The sequence below is a fragment of the Pholis gunnellus genome, assembly GCF_910591455.1.
Source record: "Pholis gunnellus genome assembly, chromosome: 18".
Lineage (NCBI taxonomy): Eukaryota > Metazoa > Chordata > Actinopteri > Perciformes > Pholidae > Pholis > Pholis gunnellus.
This window is the reverse complement of record NC_136545.1, coordinates 15,295,421-15,317,013: the sequence shown is the minus strand read 5'-3', so window position 1 is coordinate 15,317,013 and position 21,593 is coordinate 15,295,421. Positions and strand designations below refer to the sequence as shown.

The following is a 21,593-nucleotide window of genomic DNA, read 5'->3' as shown; positions in this document are numbered from 1 at the left end:
GAAAGTACACTTTAGTGTTACATGCGTAACAAATTGTCCTGTGTTCTCAGCTCCTGTGAGGATTTGCTCCCTATGGATGTATCCCATGCTCTAATGGAAGTGCTGTGTGAGCAGCTCCAAAATATCCTGTATACTTTCCACCAGCAGCAGACAGCAGAGAGAGGAACTGCTGAGAGGGCAGATCTGGAGTCCTGCAGCAAGAGCACAAATCTAACTGGTGTTGCACATTAAGCTATTTTAAACTTTGAAATATATCTATATTTTTTTATAAATAGCACAACACAATGAAGTCAGTTGTTTTTCAGGACAAATTATGCTTTTGTGAAGCCTTATATAGTTCTGTTCTTGTTGTTTTAGGAGTGGAAAGCAGCAAAGTGGTTGAATCTCAGCTTGCAGATTTCTTGGTGTTTCTGAGGCGTGTGCTGTCATTAAGAGTAATGAAAAGACTTTCTACTTCTGTCAAATGGATCGATCCAATCATGGCCATTATTTCACACAAGTGCTCTTCAGGTAGGACCATTTAAAATGGTAATTTAAAAACAGCATTGATATTGTTTACAGTGCAAAACAGTTTATTTCCACCGTCCTCTCTTCAGGATCCTCATGCTTCCAGAACCTCCGCACGAAGCTCCTGGCGTTCCATGTTTTAGAAAGACTGTTACCTGCTTGTTCTGAACCGGTTCAAATTCAACAGGTGTGACGTTAAAGTGTAAATGCAACATGCAAGTGAAGTAGCTCATGAAGACAATCGACATTTGTGAGTTTGAAAATGTGAATGTAATAATGAAGTAGTTTTCCTTTACAGTGTTTCCTTTTTCTCCATTCTCTTGTAGATTGTTAAACAACTCTTTCAGCTCTTGTCTGTTTATATGTGGAAGGAACCGCTGGCTGAGAAGAACCACGAGGAGACGGCTGAAAAAGAAAAGAGGGTAATAACACTATGTACCTCTTGCTATATAATAGTGCTGTATAAGCGTTATTATTCCAGTGTTTTACTATGTAAAACAAATTGTCTTTGCACTTCCATAGCATTTCACATAAGCGTTTACTCACATTCTAGCCACTTATCTGCTGTCTGGAAAACAAAAGCTGGCGAAAATTGATCATTCACTAAGTGTACATGACAAATAGTGCAGTCATTCTCCTTTTAATGCAGACGAAGGATTACAAATCAATGTACAGCGAAGACTTTAAAGGTTTGATCTATTCCAACTCTCCTGTAATTTGTCAGAGCAAAAGTGACACAAAATACTCAGCTTAAGTGGTGTGTTCTTATTTAGTCATCCTCCTTTCTTGATGTGCATAAATGATTGCAAACACTATTTAAATGGTGTAAATGAATCACCAGCCTAAAGCTTTGTGTTCACATTAAAACGCAACTCATCTTGCTCACAACTCAATCAAAGTGTTTCCATAGAACCAGCCTGTCATAACCCTCATAACCATATCAGAAAGTGTGTTAATGTGTTTTTTTGACAATTGTGAGTGAATGCAGAATTCCAAGAAATGCGGCGTTTGTGTAGAAATTCACAGAAATTCACTCCTGGCAGTAAGGAAACTGAAAACAGCAGGGCTACTTGATAGAACAGATGGGCTTGTTCTCCATGGTGCGGGAGGGATGAGAAGTGGGAGAGGACAGAAAAATAATGACAAATTTTAATTTATAAAGCGCATGAATATAAAACAAAACGACAACAGGAGCAGATTCCAGCTGACATTGGGTGGAGGCAGGGTTCACCCTGGACAGGTCGCCAGACTATCCCAGGGCACTTAAAGACAGGCAACCATTCACACTCACATGCACACCTTCAGGCAATATAGAGACCGATTAACCTAAGTCGCATGTCTTTGTGCTGTGGGAGGAAGCCCACACTGACAAGGGGAGAACATGCAGACTCCACTCAGAAGGGTGTGAATGGAGCCTGGATCCAACCAGGACCCCTCTTGCTGTGAGGCGACAGTGCTAGCCGCCACACCACCGTGCAGCCCAGGTTGTCATATTGTGTTGCTTTTGGTATTGCACATTGGTTGTTAACCAGTTGTTTTCCAACTCATTGTTTTGCAGAACCCTGGCAGCTATGATGAATGTATTCCCATTGGAGACTTTTCCTTCGACCCACACAAGATAATCTGCTGTTCTTTGGAAAGCGGGAACATCCTCACCCACGGCTCGGGAGGCAAAGGGTACGGCCTGGCAACCACTGCCATCACAGCTGGCTGTTTCATTTGGAAGGTAAGGAACTGAGATATATATATATATATATATATATATATAAAGAAAGAAAACACTGAGTTATTGTCCAGATTGTACCACTGAAATGTGCACGGAGAACATGTTTAACAAACCGATCAATACTTCTCTCCTCAGTTCTATATTACCAAAGAGAACAGAGGCAATGAGGCCACATGTATTGGCGTTTCACGCTGGCCAGTCAGAGATCACAACCACCACACCACCACCGACATGTGGCTGTATCGGGCCTATAGCGGCAACCTGTACCATGGAGGGGAACTGGTCCGCACACTTCCCTCCTTTACCCAAGGTGACACAGTCACCTGCATCCTGGACATGGAGGCTCACACCATATCATTTGCTAAGAATGACAAGGTCTGACCAAATATTCACAATCCGTATTCAGGGCTTTTGCTCTTATTGACTGTTGTAGTTTTTTTTGCAATCTCTGCGTTTTTTTGTGTTTTTCTGCTAGGAACCAAAGTTGGCATTTGAAGGTGTGGTCGCCTCCGAACTGTATCCTTGTGTGTTGTTCTACAGCAGTAATCCTGGAGAGAAGGTATTTGATATTCTGTGCATGCTACAGGCACTTAATCAATAGGCCAAGTGGCACTTTTGTCCCCCATCTTTTAATTCTGTGTAGGCAGGCATTAGTGTGTTTTTGCCTTTGTCCACAGTCAGTAAAAGTATAATTTTAGAACTAGATTAGAGGAGCACAGACAGCTGGCCCTTCATACAGTGAAATGAAGGCAGAGTGAATGTGAGGAAACGATAGGTCCATGTTACAGAATTGTTTCTCTGTATTTCTCACAGGTGGCACTGCGTGACCTCAAGATGCGAGGCATGCCCAGTAACCTTCTTCCTGGGGAGCCTCTCTGCAGCCCTCGGACCACGGTGCTGCTGGAGTCAACAGTGCAGCTCCTCCGCAGGCTCCATCAGTGCGACCAGTGGGCCTCGCACATCAACCAGTACATCCACACCCACCTGGAGCTCATCGGTCCCCTGCTCAAAGAGGATGACTTCAATCCAGGTCAGACACAGCTTCGGCAGTGGTCACTTATAGGCCCGTTTAGACTGCTCTTAAATAGACCTTGCTCTACTTTCATTTGATAACACTTTGCTAGCACAAGAAACCTTTTATATCGTCATCTATTTTCAACTCTTTGTTTTCTACTCACTGTCTTGACATTCTCCTACAGGGGTCAGTCCCACACACCCTGAGAAGGAAGAGAATGAACGAGGCCGAGACGTTGCTGGAGACGACATAGGGGAATTGTTGGGACATCGTCGGTGCCTGTCGGAGGCCAAGCTGGCGGCTCTTTGCACTGAAGTGTGGCCGGTCCTGGCCCTGATCGGAGGAGTGGACAGCGGTCTCAGGGCCGGAGGTCTGTGCCTGCACAAGCCCAGTGGACGCAGGGCCATTCTGCTGGGAGTCCTGAAAGAAGGAAGCTCTCTAGCCAAGCTCCAGTGGGAGGAGGCAGACCTCTCTGTCAGGTATTACAAATATATATTCATACTCCCCCTAATTTATGACATGTCATTGCATATATTTCTTAAATTATATTTCTCATTAACTTCCATTCAACAATTCTTATATTTTTCTTGTCTTCGTCCTTTCAGCATGTTTCTTATTACTCTGTATAATTCTTTTTTGTCTGTGTTTATTTTTCATCCAAGTAATCTGTCTTAACATCTTACTTTATTTTCCTCATTAACCCCCCTGATCTTACTTTCTTTTTGCTTCTTCCTCTTCATTCTTAAATCCATTAACCCCTGTTGAATCCGTCCTGGTGTCACTCCATGCTATATCTGTGGGTTCTTCCCATCCTTCCCAATAACTAAGCTCCATGAATTCTTGGTCACCCAGCGACACGCCGATCGTCTCACTGGAGCCCCGTGACATATCCTGCTGCGATGTCACCCCGCTCGGAGGCCTCAAACCGACGGTGTTGTTAGACCTGATTTATTTGATGGGGCTGCTGGAGGAGCAGGGATGGCAGGGGGCTTATCCAGCCTCCAAAAGGAAATACTCAGAGGAGAACATGAGAGAGAGTGAGGCCGTCGAGACAGACCCCTTCCCATCACCGTCCACAACCAAAGATGCCACAAAGACTGTTGACCATCAGGAGTTGACCTGTCTACCCCATCCTCCCCAAACATCCCAGATCTCCAAAGCGGATGCGTTTGCACATGAACTGAGAGCAGTTAGAGTCTCATACCTACTCATTGGAGCTTTGAAATCCCTGACTGTCATTTTTAGTTGTGAGAAGCTATCCGATTTGCTCCTAGTGCCTAAACATGACCCTTCCTCTTCAATGAGTCCCCTTTCCAGCCCAAACCTTGATCAGGCCAAGGCCGGCAGCCACCAGTGGGATGAGAGTGCCGAGTTGAGATCAGTGCTTCAGTATGTGGTGCAGAGCATGGTGAAGTGGGCAGTCAGGCCCTGTCCCATCAAACAGAGCGTGTCTCTGGTCGACCTGGAAAGGGCTCAGGTCATGATCTACAAAGGAGCCCTCAGCAGACTGCAGGAGGACAAAGAACACAAAGGTATCTAAATTCATGGATTATATTTAATTAAGACACTTGTTTTTTTAGTTAGTTAGTTCTGAGCGGAGAAGCTGGAATAATTAACTGTCAGAATTGCCATTTTTCTGTCACTCGACTAACTGTTGCAGCTCTAGTTGGTACATAAAAAAAACAATATTAACAGCTTTGAAATGAAAATGTTGAAATGCTACGACACGTTAATAATCAACATTCAGACCTGAAAGAGTTTGATCTTGTCCTAAATGACCAGGGAGTTGAACTGAAGTACTGACAAACAGCTCTGTTACTCTTTTTTTTTTATAAAGAGAATAATTTAGTATTATTATAAGTATTGGGTGTGATCTGGCCTCCCTCTCCTCCTTGTCTTTGCAGAATCAGGCCACCACTTGTCCTCTCAGCCCATTTCCAAGTCCTCCAGCTCCGTGTCCTTGTACAGCGCGGGTTCAGAAGGCACCGCCATCTTTGGCCAATCAAACCGAGCCTCTGCCTCGTCCTCGAACACCGACTTGGCATCCTCTCTGCCAACAAACCTGCAGGCAGATGGCCTCGATAATTTCAACCCCTTCTTCCCCATCAGCCTCCTCCAGTGAGTATAGAATGGATTAATCATGAATGATTTTCATTTGATTTAACTGTTGGGATGAGTAATTCGTACTGAACATGCTGAATAGACACAAACGCAGCAACCAGAGTTATCTTCCATTCTCGTGTTGTTACTGATTGCTACAGACTTGTATCTTTTGGCAGAAGCAGCTTTTCTGAAGTCCAGGGAATGGGTGAGTTAGGATGTATACGACAAAAAGAGAGATAGGATTCTGCCTGCACTGTCTTTAACCTCAGCTGCAGCTCTGCCTGCTTGTTGTTTTATTAACCCGGCCAGCCGACCACAGTGTCAGTGTTATTCCTGATTTCAAGTGGCAAACGAACAAACAGCCTGAGTGCTGTATGATTAAACAGAAAATAAAATCAAAGCCGTCCAGTGAGGAGAGTTTTGACAAGAATAGCCCAGAGATAGTGAGAAGAACTCGTAATCGAATTACATATTGTGCAACCTTCCCTGAATGTGACTTGACACCACAACAGCAAATACCGGACTTGAGTATTTCAATATTTGATATACAGGGATGCATGCTTGGTTCCTTGTGATTTGCAGGCGTCTCACCTTATTCCTTCGGGAAACATTACATTTCAAATGTGAGGTCAGGTCTGAATACTGGCAGTATAGCACCACGTGCACTGTGTTACTACTGTATATACTGTATCTTGACTCCCTCCAGGCACATGGTCTTAACTCGGTTCCCCACGCTTACCGGCCTGGTTAGCGCTCCCCCCGTGCTGCACCCTTGCTTCAGCCTGGCCAGCTCTGCTTCTTGTGACGCCTTCACAGAGCAGCAGACTAGCTTCATGGAACCAGGTCCCTGCAGCACACAGGCCAGAAGCAGCCTGGGTAAGAACAAGCGCAGAGATAAACTGTCGGACATCAAAAATATCATCTAATTTGAAAAATTAGTGGACAACGACATACTGTGTTAAAGAGAATAGCTCTGCTAATCCTAGCGGTCCTGCAGGTCAGTTGATTAAAAAAAAAAAAACGTTTTCCCTTATATTCAAACACGCTACTAATATGATTTGAATATTCAGTTATTGTAAAACTAAGGAGTATTATGATAACTCGGTGGGATCTGTCTGTCTCTTGCATGGTCTTTTTATGTCCTGCTGTATGTCTCAAAACGGCACGTGTTTTGCTTTGCTATTGGACAGATATGATATTTATATTATCAAATGCATGCGTGACACAGTTTGTGCCCTCACACGCTTGAATGGCAGCATTTTTATTTTTCATGATCAGTTATGTTGGCTTAATTTTGGTGCTTGTTAAACAACTAAAACCAAAAATGCGAAAATATTTCTTTCATTCTGACAGTTTCACAACAGTCTTCATGCACAGTATGCACATTTTAAAATGTAGCTGTGGGCTTGTTTTTGTTTTCTGTTTTTTGTGTACTTTTCCTTTTCTCCTCAATCACCAGAACGGACACAAATGTTTGTCACCAGTCGGTTGCTAGAAATGGGATTCTCTATGAGACATATCTACTGGGCCATGGAGGCAGCAGGTACTGCTTTGTGGAGTGTCTGACATCACAAAATCGTTTTTGCTTCATGTGCTTTTTCTGTCCTTCACTGTGTGCCGCAGCCTTTTTGTAGTCGTAAAGATTAACATGACGCTGTTGCTCATGGTGGAAATCAGTTTAGGCTTTTCACTAAAATGTTGCTCACAGAATATATATCGGCTTCTAAGTCTGCGATTTAACTACATGGTAACGGTGAACAAATTCTCATTCAGAAACGTGATATTGGCAGGTAAAATATATATATTTATAACAATCATTGCTGAAAACGTTTGCATGTTTTCAGCGTGACCCTCAACAATATTCAAATTCGAGACCTTCCCTCACTTTACATTTTTCATCATTGCACACACTAACCCTTGTCAAACACTCTGTATCATCAGAGTAGATGCGCCAGTCTGACCTCAGACAGCGCACAGAAGCGTGATCATCTGGTGGTGATGCTCCAACACGAATTAGAGATGCAACACTCCATGATCCATCTTTTCTTTTTGAACTCTGACAGTTCACCTTCCCTGTGGTCCCTCCCAGATGTAGCAGGTGACTTGGACTCGCAAACCATCGAGGTGTTGGCCAGCTGGATGCTAGAGCACCCCCTGACGGAGGAGCTGCAGGCAACTGAGTCAGCTCGACCGGAGGGTGCGCCGGACACCCCGTCGCCAGATGGGCCAGAGACGGTACAATGTCCTGAGCGCCCCACCAGTCAAATCAATGAAAGGTCAGGGATTTGAGTAACATACTGACATTTTATTTATTTACCACTGGCTTTATATTATCACTTGTTATGAATACAACCAGTAGAATGATGGGCTGTATGTTGTTTTGTTTATAGTCTGTTGCCTGGGCTCGACTGGATAGAGAGGGAGAATTTCTTGGATGTCCACCTCACTAGGAACCGGCCTCCTCCAGCACGGCGGCGGCGCTCAGGCCCGAGTCAGAGGACTTCTTTTCGAAGGGCAGGTCAGAGTCACAGCTTCGACCCAGAAATAATTTGTGCACAAAAAAAAGCAGATATTGTAAAAACAGAAAGGGGGAAAAAGAACAACAACACAAATGTCTACATGCTGGTTTCAAGCTCCCATTACTTGATTGAACTATTGTGATCAACCTCGCTATTACTATACATTTAACTCTTTTCATTTTCATTGGTAGCAAACACCATCTTTTCAGACTTGCCGTCACCCAACCCCCTCCCGGAGCTGTACCAACAGCACACATCCGTCAGCGATTGGCCAGAGCAGGTGGAGTTTCATCCCTACTCTGCTGAGGAGTCCGAGTTGGGCTACATGGACGATCCATACCATGAAGAAACCTATGAGGATCTGCTCACCCCTTCATTCTTCAGCTTGGAGAGAGACGCGCTCCAGATAGTGGAGGTAACACACACACACACACACACACACACACACACACACGCATTGTCATCACCAAGGCTGCATGACATAACGGAAACAAAAATACCATTTGTGATTTAAAAATATACAAAACACTGTGTTGCTTGTGGGCCTTTTTTTTTGTTTCATGGTTTGTGTGAAACTTTTAGGCTGGAGAAGAACACAGTCAGATGGTGAAGTGTGAGCTGTGCAGCACCCTTACCCTGCAGTTTAACAATCACATAAAGAGGCGTCACCCGGGTTGCGGTCAGAGTGCCGCGCGTAAGGGTTACGACAGCACCGGGGCCTACGTGGATGTCTGGTTCAAAGGGGAGTGTGGCTCCAACTTCCCCTTCTACCTCCTCTGCAGCTCCTGCAGGGAAAAGTATCTGGCTGCAAACCTGAGCGATCCAAGCTCTAAATATGAAAGGTATAGTACATAATATAGGAAATTATCGATGCATGCAACCAACAGTGATGCCTCCAGACTGGTTCTTGTTCTCGTGCTTTTGAAGACTCAGTTGGTTAGAGTAGATCGGTTATAGAGCATGTTATTTGTCTTCCTTTTGCTTCAGGATTAAAGGCCTGACATCTGATTTGATTGGCCAATTGGACAGCACGTCTGACGGTAGGGAAGGTCACAGAACAATTTAATCTTTAAAAATAATTCTTCTGTTTATTTCATGATATGAATGATCCCTGTGTTTGCTCAGATGATTGGGAAATCAGCCACCGGGACGAGTGTTACGCAGAGAAGCTGACAGGACTGGAGGACTTTGGGCTTTTGCTGAGACCACTGGGGCTGACTGAAAAGAAGCTGGTGCCAGACCCCATTGCCTTCACTGAGCCGGATCCCCTCGGAGCCCTGGTTTACAGCTCAGCTGACCCGACAAGAGCGGCAGCTTCCAAAGGTATTAAGTTTTGGTAGAGAAAGACCAAAGTCCTGTCATTTGCTAAATGCATTCTAGTCACTTTGAGTTCAAAAGTGTCTCAAAATATTTAATTCAGAAAAATGTTTATAGTTAAAACAGAATTGAAGATAACGCAATTAATAATGATGTGCTTTGATATATGATGCATGATAGTTTGGATATCTATGGTTCAGTACTGAAAAGGAAAAAAAGAAGAAAGAAACGGTTCTATGCGGGTCTGTTCATTAGGGAACAGACATCCTGTTTTAAAGGGCAGAGCAGGGGCTGTTTCAAGGACAAAAGACTGGCATTGCGTCATCATGCGCCACTCACCAAGGCCGTGCCCCCTTTTAGAGGAAGAATCGCACTGTCGCATAAGGAGAGAAAAGAATCCAGGGTGAATATTAGCTGTCAGTGTAGTAAATTGCTAAATGATGCTGGTGACAGTTACTGCTGATGTATTGTTAGCTTCAGTGGGAGGCTGTTGCAGTAAAGTCTTACAGTACAGCAGCATCAGACTGTCGTCTCCAACTTAATCTCACCTACTCTAGATCAAACTGTTGGCTGTTATCAGGTTGTGTATATGTCCGAATAAGCAATATCTGGCGACTGTGTTGGGTCATTGATCCACTTGGAAAGGGAAGACGGCAGAACGATCAACCTTAAATTATTAATATATCGAGAATGCACAGGTTCAGACAAGGATGCAAAATGATTATTATACATAGAAGAAAGAAAGAAATGCATACAAACTTGTCAAATTTATAATCCAAACAAATTGGAATGACAACCCTTAGTTTTCTATCCCCCCAAAAAGGGGCGTGGCCTTGATGTTTTGTAAAGTACACTGTAAAGAATTGAATGATAAATGTGGTGGAAAATAGTTTCCTTCAAGCTAAAGATCTTGATGCGAACAAAATACACACCTTAGCCTCAGTCGACGTTGCCTCTGCATGATTGTTCTGCAGGTCTGGCCCGAGTCTAGCACAGTGTGACACCAAGCCAATCACAATCATCCACACACCTCTGAATATTACATTGCTGGCCATATGACTCTGTAGCTAACTGTCCTATTGTTCACGTTGCAGTGAATGTTTCTGTAACTATAGCTCTGCTGAAAGATCTAGCCCACTTGTTGTAACACCCACCCACATTCCCTCTGTGCTTGTCCAACCACAGTCAAACTGCAGCATGGTGACTCATCACTCATTCATCATAGCTGCGCATCTGAAGCACACAGCAATGTACTCCCAGTTGTTCCGTGTGATCCATTATTCTGACTTTTCTGCATGCCCACACGATATGGTGTTTTAAAAAATGTGAGTTTAGCGAGATGTATAAGGGATTCGTCAAACGATTTACCAAAGTAGCACGCCTTTTGTTATGTGTTTCTCTTCACCAGGGAATGCCCTTGTTGAGCAGAAGGCCTCTCTGAGCCTTGGACAGCAGGCAGTATCACTGAGGGACTCTCATGATCGACTAAAGGCTTTAAGAAGAGTCACCTCCACGGCCCAGATTCTGCTAGCTTACAGCATGGTGATGAGAGCACTGTCTCAGACTGCTTCCAGGTACATTCACCCAGAATATATATAGCCTTAAAGCAAAAAAGAATTCCCCCATCAATTCAATATGGTTTCACACATTTCTTTAATCTTCCTCTCCAGTTCATCAGTGTGCAGCCACTCTAGCGGACTAGAGTCCTTAGGTTTGGCAGATATCCGTATCCTGGTTCGTTTGATGACTCTAGCAGCAGGGGGCAGGGCTCACACCTGTGTGGACAGACAGCCAGCAGAGCGCAACCACTCCCCCTGCCTCAGCTTTCTTACCTCAGCCATCGGCATTGTGGTGTCCCACAGCCCTACCGCTTACAGGCAGCTAGTGGAGATATGCACTCAGGTCAGTTTATAGACACTGTATTATGCTAATGACTAGGGCTGGGAGATATGGTTTAAAATGTGTCACATTTATCTTTGATAACGGTAAATTTTTATTTGTTTTAATAAATCAGTAAATTACACTTTCTTTCTAGACTTAACTAATTATTGGTAGAAAACCTGCTCAAATATTACTGGTTGTTGTAGGTTCAGTTTAACAATTTTTAGTTAATTAATACATTTGGTTTATTGTTCAGCCCTACTTATTATAAATTATGAAATGAAGATGTAATTATCCTGGCTTTCAAAGGATTAATAAATTGTGAACAAAAGTAACTGTTAGCAAATGAATGGAGGTTCTTAAATATCTTTTTCATATTATTGCCTGTACTGTAGGAACTGATGGCCGCAGCTACGGGGGTGAACATCGGGGCCATCACTGACCCGCAGCAGAGAAGTCGTCTAAACACCAGTCAAACAGCTGCAGCCCAGGGAGCCCAGCAACAGAAGGACTTCAATGAGCAGACGCCTCCCTCATTCCTGGTGACACAAAACCTGGTGTCCCTGCTCACCGAAAAGGGTGCTATCTGCCACGGCCCAGATAAGACGGAACACGAGGCTAATGGTGAGAGGAAGCAGTTGTGCTGTTACGTATACTTATTACTTACAGCGTTTTGAAATCCTGTGAGTTTGTTATTCACCGTAGCGCTCCTCTTCATATGTGACCTAGACACAGGAAACCAAGGGGTGTCTTCTTCGTCCTTGCCTCCTTCACCTTTACCCCACCTGAGTGCCAGAGTGGGCCCTCTGGAGCTGGCTAATGCGTTGGCAGCATGTGTGCTGTCTGCCAGGCTGACCAGTAAACACCGCCAGTGGGCAGCAAAGCAGCTGGTGCAGGCTTTGGCTGCCACGGGGAGGGACGGTCCTAATCGGCCCCAAACATACAGCGACCTGGCTGGCGACTTGCGCAAAAGTTCTCTCAAGAGGCTGGAAGGACATTACAACAAGGTGAGGGACTCACAGTGTGATCCGCATTATAACTTCATCTGTTACATTTCAGTAAAAGTGGGAACGTGCCTGGTATTTCACTACCTATCATGAGAGGTGGAATTAAAAGAAGCTTTCTATTATTTCTGATCTGCTCAGGTGACTAGCTGTTCCTGGAACAGGGACCAGAATTTGCTGGCTACATGCTCTCAGGACAAGGTGGTGCAGCTCTGGAGCATCAGCCAGAACAATGTGGAATTACATACCACCTTCTCCTGCATTACCAGGTTTGGTCTGCTTGTTTTGTCCAGTGGCATGCACATTTGTTATCCATTCATATTCATACCAGTGAATTAAAGGTCACTTTTAAATGAAATAATGTAGTTTTAGTCAAATACATAATAATGAAACGTTTGTTGTTTCTTGTGTGTCTGAAGAGCAGAAGGGTTGCTATTCTATTGAAGAACTTGGATGACTTATAGTTGTAAACCTTTCCTTCCTCTGACTCTCCCTCTCTCCAGTAAGATGGACCGATCAAGCAGCGAGAGGGCCGGTAGATGTCAACACATGGCTCCTGTTTACTGGAGTACAGGGGGGAACTTTTTGGCTGCCCCAGATAACAAACACATCACCATCATGAACATCAGGGGTAAGTCTGACTTTTGTCTCTTTACTAGTGTGGCGTATCTTTAACTGTCGAAGCAGGAACCTGCTTTACCCCACGTTTGTAATTAAACTTTTTTCGGTTGTAACTTGAAATGTTTCTGCTTAACTATTCACAAAAAGTTGTAATATCTACAATTTTTTATTGTTTGTGTTACTTCAGGATCTCATTGTCATGTGGAGGCTCAGGTGTCTCGGGTCACGGCCCTCTGCTGGGCTCAAACCTTCAGCCTGTCGGTTCTTGAGCAGCCGACGGCCGGTCAGAACAGACCCGCAGAGAGTCTGTTGGTGGCCCGGCTGGATGGCTCTCTCTGCTGGCTGCAGGTCACAATGCAGCAGATAGACCTGCATGTAACGAGCACCGAACTCACCCGCTGCCACAGGAAAGAGGGTGAGGAGGCTGCTACACAAACACACACTGTTACTGTTTAAAACTATAGCTTCTTACTCTTAATTCTTATGGAATGAAATGAGGAGATTGAAACCACTGTTATGTCTGTACAGTGAATATAAAGCTATATCCAGAGAATACAATTTGGAAGCAAAGGATACAAAAAAAACGTCTTAAGCTCACATTAACACGTGGCATTGTGTTTGTTTAATATGTACACAAACAGACATTTAGACATGAGTTACATGCTGGAACTATTTTTTGACTGGACACAGTGACTTCCTGGAGCTAGGTCGTTTCCCTCTACTTTCACTCTTTCTCTTTTCAGTTATGCTAAGCTAACTGCCTGCTTGCTGTAGCTTAATATTACACAGACAAGTGAGTGGTGTCAATCTTCGCATCTCAAGTCTCGTCAAGAGCAAGTTTATGTCTCAAAATGTGAAGCTGTACATTAAAGAGATTGATCTTCTCTTCCCGTCTTTCCCAGCTCCCCAGTGTGTCGCCTGGCACAGTGAGGACAAGCCGTTTGCAGTGGGCTACCCCAATGGAATGATCCTTCTGTCCACAACTGAGGCCTATGAGAATGAGCAGCCTGTAGTGCTGTCTGTCTTTCAGGTTTGTCTGTCTCATATGTCAGTCGACATATGTGACATAAAATGTACATAATTTCCCATTCTTCTCCTATTGACCACTCCCCTCTCCTTCACTCTACAGGACAGTGTGGGTTCTCTAAAGTGGGACCCCACGGGACACTTGCTGCTCTGTTTGGGGAGGTCGGAGGTGGTGAAGATACTGGGTCGCTCTGGGGGAAACTGGGTGACCCTCCACTCCCTCATCCACTCCAGCACCGTTAACATCGCCGAATGGTGCCCACTCTCCGGCAGAGTACCCGATCCCAGGCTCATGGTGGCTGCGTGAGTTCACATAACTAATTGAATGTTGTGCTTCTTTTCTAACATTGCCCTCAACTTAACAACACTACTGTACAAAGAAAGAGACCGAGTTAGTGGAAATCTAGTTGTAGGGTGATTGCTGTGATCTGATCTATTAATAACCTTGAAATGAATGTTGGTATGTTTGTTGTAAATTCTCATTTATTTCTCTCCATGTTTCTATAGAGGTTGTCAGAACGGCTCTGTGCATGTCTGGACACTGCCGCAGGGCGGGACTTTTGTAGCTTTGCCCAACATATTGAACAGCTCCCAGCGTCAAGATAAAGGCACTGATGTCAAGGTCAGTTTGGATTATAGGTTGGAGCTTCTTTTCTGCAGCCCTGGTGCTACAAATATCAGGATTATATGTGCCAGTCACTCATTTAGTTCGATTTTTACTGGCTGGTGTTTGCAACAGTCGCCTCTGATTTAAGCTCATATAATCATCCAGTTCTGTTTCTTCTTACAGCTGGAGAGTGCAAAGTGTGTGTTTGTGCTTCATGGCCACATCACAGCAGTGAAGTCGCTGTCATTTTGCTCCAGTGGACTGGCTCTGGTCTCCGGAGGGATAGGGGGACTGCTCAACATCTGGTCCTTACAGGTCAGAAGCAACATTCACTGTTTGCTTGACCTGAAGTCAGTGCAAAGATTACTTTCTTTAACAGTCAACATTACCAGACAGCTAAACCATGATTGTCTATTCAAAACATACATCTGTCAAGAGGTCTCATTTCAGAGTTTTAACCCTCCGGCATCTCTGTGCATCTTGCAGGATGGTTCAGTCTTGCAGACTGTTACGGGTTTGGGTTCGGTCGTCAGTACTACCTGGATACCAAGTTTGGGTGTGGCTGCCTGCTTTGGGAGGTCAAAGGTAATGTGGATCACTCATAACATTAATTTCCAAGGCTTGTTTCCTGTTTTATTCTAATTCAAACAGTCTCTTGTCTTCTTTAACTTCATATTTAGCAGACGTTAAGAAAATAATGAATCTTCCCATCACAGTGCTTTCCTTCATACTATTCTATACTAATGTTACCTTCAATGTTATTTATCAGTTCATTACAATAGTTCTAAAAACATTTTTGCAGTTGCAACATTTTCTCTTTCCTGTGTCACTTTACAGTTCTGTTGTCATTGTTTCTTTTCCAGGATGTTTTGTTGATCTGCTGCACCCCTGACTGGATCAGGGAAAATCACGTGCTAGCTTCCTGTCGTATGGTCCTCAGAAGCCAGAGCATCCTGGGTCTAAATCGAGCGCCTTGTTTGGCCGTCTTTCTGGAGAGGCTGCCCTTGTTGTTGCAGGAGCAGTACAGCTACGAGCGGGTCATTACTGCAACTATGCTTTGAAGTTGTTTTTGTGTTGTTTTGTGGGCCTCGGCTGAGACCTGATTCTAAATTCCGTCTCTTAATGCAGACCCATGTGGCGGCCGGTGACCAGCTGGTCCACAGTGCCTTCCTGCAGAGCCTGGCCTCCCTGAGCGTTGGGCTGTCCTTAGAGAAACACCTGTGCCGTTACCCTCGCCCTCCGCACCACACAACTCCTGATGCCCACTCCTGCCCGCCAGAGTGGAGCTGGCTCGCCACTTACGCCACTACTGTCCGCAGCGCTGAGGCTATTGCCAGCGGTACTGCCTTCCCAGAATCCTTCAATCTCTCAGAGTTTCAGGAGGTGGATGTCACTGAAATCAGCAAGGCACTAGTGAGTGACAGTCGTCTTTGAGCTATTGTTTGTTTAGGAACTGGTTGGATACGTTTCAGGAATCTGAATCGACTGCAATATACACAAGTTTCCCAATGTAGATATTGAGAGACTTCTCTGTTTACTAGGACAACAGTAAGTGGAGCTTCAGGATGGATGAAGAGCTGATGTCATGGGCCACCACCAGACCAGAGGTAACAGTTTTGAAACGGTGCACAGAATAACACACAATAATGTCTTTAAATTACATTTCTCTCTGTCTCTCTCATCTCATCTGCACAATAAGATGGTATTTTATTTTAGCTGGAGAGTGTTTTAATATGTTGTAATTTCTATTTCACCTGCTGTGTTTCTTAGGACTGGCAACTTGGGGGGAAAAGTGAAGTCTACTTGTGGGGGAACGGACGTTACGGACAGTTGGCAGGAATGGGAACCAACCTCATGATGCCTACTCTTGCACCCTCTCTGTTGCAGACACAACAGGTAGCAACTTTTTCTTTACACAGGACACAGACTTTGCCCAGGATTTCTACTGTTTTCTGATTTTTCTCTCCCTTTTGCGGGTGTTGTCGTTCAGGTTGTGTGTGGACAGAACTGTTCCTTCCTGATCCAGTCCAATGGGACGGTATTGGCTGTGGGAGAAGGACAATATGGCCGACTGGGTCAGGGAAACTCTGATGATCTCTATGTCCCCACTATCATCTCTGCTTTTCAAGGTACAGTAATCATCCAAATGTGTGCCTCAAACAATGTTTTTATCCAATACAAAGGAAAAAAGAACAGTATTGGAACATATTGCAATATTTCAGTTTAATGTAGTAGCTTTTTTCTCTTAGTTTTTGAAGTTTAGCTGTACTGACTCTCTAATCTGTGGGCAGGTTATGTGGTGACTCAGCTGGTGACGTCCTGTGGATCTGACGGACACTCGATGGCCCTGACTGAGACTGGGGAGGTGTTCAGTTGGGGGGATGGAGATTTTGGAAAACTGGGCCATGGCAACAGTGAAAGGCAGAGGAGACCTAAACAGATAGAGGCCTTACAAGGAGAAGAGGTCATTCAGGTAGAGATAAACTCTGACGGGAAAGGAAAAAAGTTCTAAAAGAAGTTTTTAAGTTTTAACAGACAAATCGTTTTATCTCTGTGTTTTCTGAACTGATGACTTTTGTTCCTCTTCCCAGCTTGCTTGTGGTTTCCGGCACTCAGCTGTGGTAACAGCAGACGGGAAGCTGTTCACCTTCGGCAGTGGAGAATCTGGTCGCCTGGGTCAAAGGTCAACATCCAACAAGATGCTGCCTGAAAGGGTGGCTGCCCTAGAGGGATATCATGTGGGACAGGTGAGAAATGAACTGTTTGTTTTGAGCTCAGATGGTTATACAGTATCCACAGTGAAATAGGAAAACATAACACAACAACGTAACTACCTCTCTCAGGTGTCATGTGGCCTCAACCACACACTCGTGCTGTCCCTCGATGGAATGGTTGTGTGGGCATTTGGAGATGGGGATTATGGCAAATTGGGAACTGGTTCCTCTACAGCGAAATACTACCCTCAGGTAAGTTAATGGTGACAAAGGCACACATTCAGGAATCCCCAGAAGACAAAAAAACAAAACACGGGTGATTTATGTTATTACCTGGTTATCGGGAAGGCATGCTTGTTATTCCCTCTGTTGTATCCATTGCTTTCAGTATTTATTCACTTATCTTAATTGAGTGCTTTTATAATAATTTCAGAAAGTGGAACAGCTCTGCAACAGGGGAATTAAGAAGGTCAGTTGCGGAACTCAGTTCTCTGTGGCGTTGGCCTGTTATGGACATGTTTACACATTTGGACAAGGTACGTTTTACTGTGAAGGTGGATTCTGCAACTGTGTTGTTGTACTGTGCCTCCATTTAGCTTTTGAGAAACCTACAGCGTTTCTTATTTATGTCATAACTATGCTGTATTTCTTCAAGTGTAAATTACTTGATCTGAAATTCTTAAATTGACCCTTACAAATTAGATTAAATCTTCATGTTTGTGTTTTTATTATTTACAACTAAAAAAGTGTAAAATATTTTGTACTTATTGTGTTATTGTCTGCCACAGTATCTTTTGTTTTTGATGCTACAACTTAGTCAACTTTTCAACTCTGACACATTGGGTATTTAAGTAATTCGTTATTCTGATTGGCTAAAGAGTGTTGATGCGTGACGGGAAGGGAGTGTTCTCTTCAAAATCCTTCTAAATCAATTCACCAACTTGGCACGATGAAAGCTGCATGCGGAAATGAATATACAAGTTCCTTGGTTTCTTTTATGAGCACACTTGTATATGCCAATGTGTTACTTGGCTTCCTTCCGTCACTTAGAGCGTCTGATCGGCCTGCCGGACTCCATGCTGAGGAATAAATCCCGCCCCCAGCTTGTGCCGTCTCTGGAGGGGCTGTTCATAGAAGACATCGCTGTGGGCTGTGAACATGTGCTCGCCCTGTCCTCCACCGGGGACGTCTATGCCTGGGGCTGCAACAGTGAGGGACAGGTAAACAACATCCTCTGGAATAAAACCATACACTTCGACAATCTGAAGTGTGCTTTCATTGCACATCAGAAGCACAATTGTTGACTTTTATGTGCGTGTGTTCCAGCTTGGCCTTGGCCACTCCAACCCAGTGAAAGAGCCCACGCTCTTAACAACCCTCCAGGGGAAAAACATAAAACAGATCTCTGCTGGCCGCTGCCACAGTTCAGCATGGACCACCCCCTCTACCTCAATGAAAAACTCAGGTACACACTCAGTCCTGCAGTACAAGCAAATACTCTTTGTAGCTATAATCCATGAAAGGCAACACACTCAGGACTCCCGTTTGTCACCTTCATCTCCAGGTGGCCCTGGAAGTTTCCAGCTAGGCCTTCCCCAGTTAGTTCCTCCCCAGTACAACACTCTGAAAGACTGCAGCCCTGATGTCCTCAGCATGCGCCTCAGGGTACTCTACCACTTCTCCGATCTCATGTACAAGTCCTGGAGGCTGCTCAACCTGGACGCCAAGAATCCGGTAATCTCTGATCTCATTTTCTGCCCGTTCTAATAATTATTCACTTGCTGCTCGTTAGCCTTCTCTGTGCCTCGCTGTCAATTTTTCATTTTAATGCCTCATTCACTTCCTCCTATTTCATTCCCTGTCCTGCGCTCTATCCAGCTGTTCATGTCACGCTATAGTTCAGGGACGACAGCCATCATCCGGGGTGATCTCAGAGGTCTTCTATCGCCCAAGGTCAACACTCTGCCTCTAGTGCGCTCCATTGGCAGGACAATGACCCAGGGCAAAACATATGGGCCACAGATCACTGTGAAACGGATTTCCACAAGGTAAGGATGACCATGATATTCAGTCTGCAGGGGTCAGCTGGTGGAGAAACAGGAGGTGACCAAAATAGCTGGCCAACGGGAATATTTGCATTTCGAGACTTCTTCGTTCTTTATATTGCAATTTTCTATTTCTTTTATATGTGATGGTATTTGTTCCTCGAAACTTTGATCGATGTCCCCCTCCCTTACACTCCACAGAGGGCGTTCGAGCAAGCCCATCTTTGTGCAGATCGCCAAGCAAGTGGTGAGCCTGAATCCTCCGGAGCTGCGGCTTCCGTCGCGGGCCTGGAAGGTCAAGCTCGTTGGCGAGGGAGCAGACGATGCCGGGGGAGTGTTTGATGACACCATAACCGAGATGTGCCAGGTAGGCTGGAAACCACGCAGAGAAGGTCCAAGAGCAACGCAGACAGCTAAAAATGAAGCCCTGGAATATTCTCTGCTGCTTGTAAATTGACAATATAAAATATGTTTTCACCAGGAGCTGCAGTCTGGCGTGGTGGATCTTCTGATTCATACTCCCAACAGCTTTGCAGATGTGGGCAGTAACACTGACAGGTGCACATTTTGTACTTATCTTTTAATAGCCCCCAACAGAAACAGTACCTTTTTAAGCATAACTTAACATAACATTTCAAATAAAATCTTCTTTACGTCTGGCGTTGGCTGTGTACCCTGATAGGTTCCTGTTGAACCCAGCGGCTCTCTCAGACGATCACATGGTCCAGTTTCGCTTCCTGGGCATCCTCATGGCTGTGGCTATTCGCACCAAGAAACCTCTGGACTTGCATCTGGCTCCTTGGGTGTGGAAACAGCTCTGCTCGATGCCCCTGGGTGAGCCTGACCTGGAGGAGGTGGACCTGCTCACCTCCCGCGCCCTGCACGGCATCCGTCACCTGGAAAACAGTGGAATCACAGAGGACAATTTCCATGTGGTGAGACACCATGCACATCCTCTAATTGCTGAGTTCACCTTTTCATTCTCTGTATTCCGACCCCTCACTTTGTTTTTCTATACTCCTGCAATATCTCCCTATAAAGATGATCCCGCTGGACTTGTTTATGGCCCAAAGTGCAGATGGAAGGCTGGTACCTGTAGTTCCCGGAGGTCAGAACATCTCCCTGACCTACGCCAACCGGACCGAATATGTTGAGAGAGTTCTGGACTACAGGCTCCATGAAATGGATTCACAGGTTTGAAATGTTGGAGATTGATTTTGGTGGATTTAGCCGATCTCTTCAAATGCATCCACATAACCTATATGCATGCAAACTGATGCATATTATTAAAAAAAGTTATTAAACAAATTTGCACCATCTAAATCCACCAAACAGACTTGACCTACTTAGACTGTTTTATTGTACAATGAAATGAGTGTGTATTTCCCCCTACTGTATCTGAAACTCATCCATTTTAAACACCAGTCTGCCCACCAGCTTCCATTATGGCTCACTAGACAGACTGTTTGTTGTGCTGTTGTTGGTGGTGTTCCCTTTATCTCGTCCTCAGAAGCATCAAAGCTGACGTTGTTCTGTTGTGTCCAGGTGGCAGCAGTCAGAGAGGGCATGTCCACCATCATCCCCGTGCCCCTCCTCTCCCTGCTGACAGCACAGCAGCTGGAGCAGCTGGTCTGTGGCCTGCCAGAGGTCTCTGTTGAGATGCTGAAGAAGCTGGTGCGGTACCGTGACATCACCGAGAGCCACCAGCTTATTGGCTGGTTTTGGCAGAGCCTGGAGGAGTTCACCAATGAGGAGCGAGTGCTTTTCCTCCGTTTCGTCTCTGGCCGGTCCAGGTTGCCTTCCAACCCAGCTGATATCACACAGAAGTTCCAAATCATCAAGGTTGATAGGGTGAGGTCATCGCTAACGGAAATAACGAGCCTGTTGACGAGGGCAAACATATCGATAGTACAAACTACTAAACTTTTTCCCCCTATCATGTCCTACAGCCCGTCAACGGCCTCCCTACTGCACAGACCTGCTTCTTCCTGTTTCGCCTGCCCCCTTACACGAGCCAGGCCATCCTCGCTGAGCGTCTGCGTTACTCCATCCACAACTGCCCCTCCATCGACATGGACAACTACATGCTGACCCACAACACCGACGCAGCAGACAGCTCCGACACAGAGGAGTGAAGCAGCCAGCTGTGGTCAACCTGGTGATGAATGTATCTTCTCTCATGCCATGCACATTATGCACTGAACACAGACTTTTATTCGCCAAACCTGTAAGGTAGTGTACTGTACTGTTTATATGTTGGTTGAAATTAAAGATATGTGTAGTTTTGGTTTTCCAAATGTGCAAGGTGTTGTAATTAATGCAGTGCTTACTCTGAATCAACACTACAGGGATACGGAATAAGAGTTTTTCAAATATATAGGTGAATAAGCCACAAAAAAGGAGTTAACGTGCCTGTTTGTTTGAAAATATGTAATAATTTAATGACCTGTCCCACACAGACAGTATTATTGTAAAATAAAAGAGTGTTTGGGGGCTAGGGGGGGGCGA

At 44.9% G+C, this 21,593-nt stretch overlaps 1 protein-coding gene across 1 annotated transcript in view; it reads left to right on the top strand.

Moving 5' to 3' along the window:
- LOC306710406 (putative E3 ubiquitin-protein ligase HERC1) overlaps positions 1–21,220 on the top strand; it is a gene marked incomplete at its 3' end in the record, with an annotated part of 36,801 nt that extends 15,581 nt beyond the window's left edge. The window contains exons 31-80 of the mRNA XM_079178926.1: positions 51–217; positions 358–510; positions 597–694; positions 834–929; positions 2,066–2,233; positions 2,369–2,608; positions 2,709–2,792; positions 3,047–3,263; positions 3,433–3,727; positions 4,077–4,780; positions 5,153–5,366; positions 5,528–5,556; positions 6,811–6,894; positions 7,441–7,627; positions 7,742–7,869; positions 8,062–8,285; positions 8,453–8,712; positions 8,858–8,910; positions 8,996–9,193; positions 10,596–10,761; positions 10,858–11,089; positions 11,464–11,692; positions 11,798–12,075; positions 12,214–12,341; positions 12,576–12,703; positions 12,881–13,108; positions 13,596–13,723; positions 13,823–14,022; positions 14,227–14,341; positions 14,510–14,641; positions 14,813–14,911; positions 15,190–15,363; positions 15,455–15,739; positions 15,868–15,933; positions 16,097–16,222; positions 16,317–16,455; positions 16,618–16,799; positions 16,918–17,073; positions 17,170–17,292; positions 17,474–17,576; positions 18,091–18,260; positions 18,367–18,505; positions 18,605–18,774; positions 18,919–19,088; positions 19,287–19,452; positions 19,567–19,643; positions 19,768–20,020; positions 20,127–20,279; positions 20,631–20,936; positions 21,035–21,220. Coding sequence (XP_079035052.1) covers positions 51–217; positions 358–510; positions 597–694; positions 834–929; positions 2,066–2,233; positions 2,369–2,608; positions 2,709–2,792; positions 3,047–3,263; positions 3,433–3,727; positions 4,077–4,780; positions 5,153–5,366; positions 5,528–5,556; positions 6,811–6,894; positions 7,441–7,627; positions 7,742–7,869; positions 8,062–8,285; positions 8,453–8,712; positions 8,858–8,910; positions 8,996–9,193; positions 10,596–10,761; positions 10,858–11,089; positions 11,464–11,692; positions 11,798–12,075; positions 12,214–12,341; positions 12,576–12,703; positions 12,881–13,108; positions 13,596–13,723; positions 13,823–14,022; positions 14,227–14,341; positions 14,510–14,641; positions 14,813–14,911; positions 15,190–15,363; positions 15,455–15,739; positions 15,868–15,933; positions 16,097–16,222; positions 16,317–16,455; positions 16,618–16,799; positions 16,918–17,073; positions 17,170–17,292; positions 17,474–17,576; positions 18,091–18,260; positions 18,367–18,505; positions 18,605–18,774; positions 18,919–19,088; positions 19,287–19,452; positions 19,567–19,643; positions 19,768–20,020; positions 20,127–20,279; positions 20,631–20,936; positions 21,035–21,220 — 8,806 coding nt within the window. The remainder of the gene's footprint in view (positions 1–50; positions 218–357; positions 511–596; positions 695–833; positions 930–2,065; positions 2,234–2,368; positions 2,609–2,708; positions 2,793–3,046; positions 3,264–3,432; positions 3,728–4,076; positions 4,781–5,152; positions 5,367–5,527; positions 5,557–6,810; positions 6,895–7,440; positions 7,628–7,741; positions 7,870–8,061; positions 8,286–8,452; positions 8,713–8,857; positions 8,911–8,995; positions 9,194–10,595; positions 10,762–10,857; positions 11,090–11,463; positions 11,693–11,797; positions 12,076–12,213; positions 12,342–12,575; positions 12,704–12,880; positions 13,109–13,595; positions 13,724–13,822; positions 14,023–14,226; positions 14,342–14,509; positions 14,642–14,812; positions 14,912–15,189; positions 15,364–15,454; positions 15,740–15,867; positions 15,934–16,096; positions 16,223–16,316; positions 16,456–16,617; positions 16,800–16,917; positions 17,074–17,169; positions 17,293–17,473; positions 17,577–18,090; positions 18,261–18,366; positions 18,506–18,604; positions 18,775–18,918; positions 19,089–19,286; positions 19,453–19,566; positions 19,644–19,767; positions 20,021–20,126; positions 20,280–20,630; positions 20,937–21,034) is intronic.
- Between the last annotated feature and the right edge of the window lie 373 nt (positions 21,221–21,593).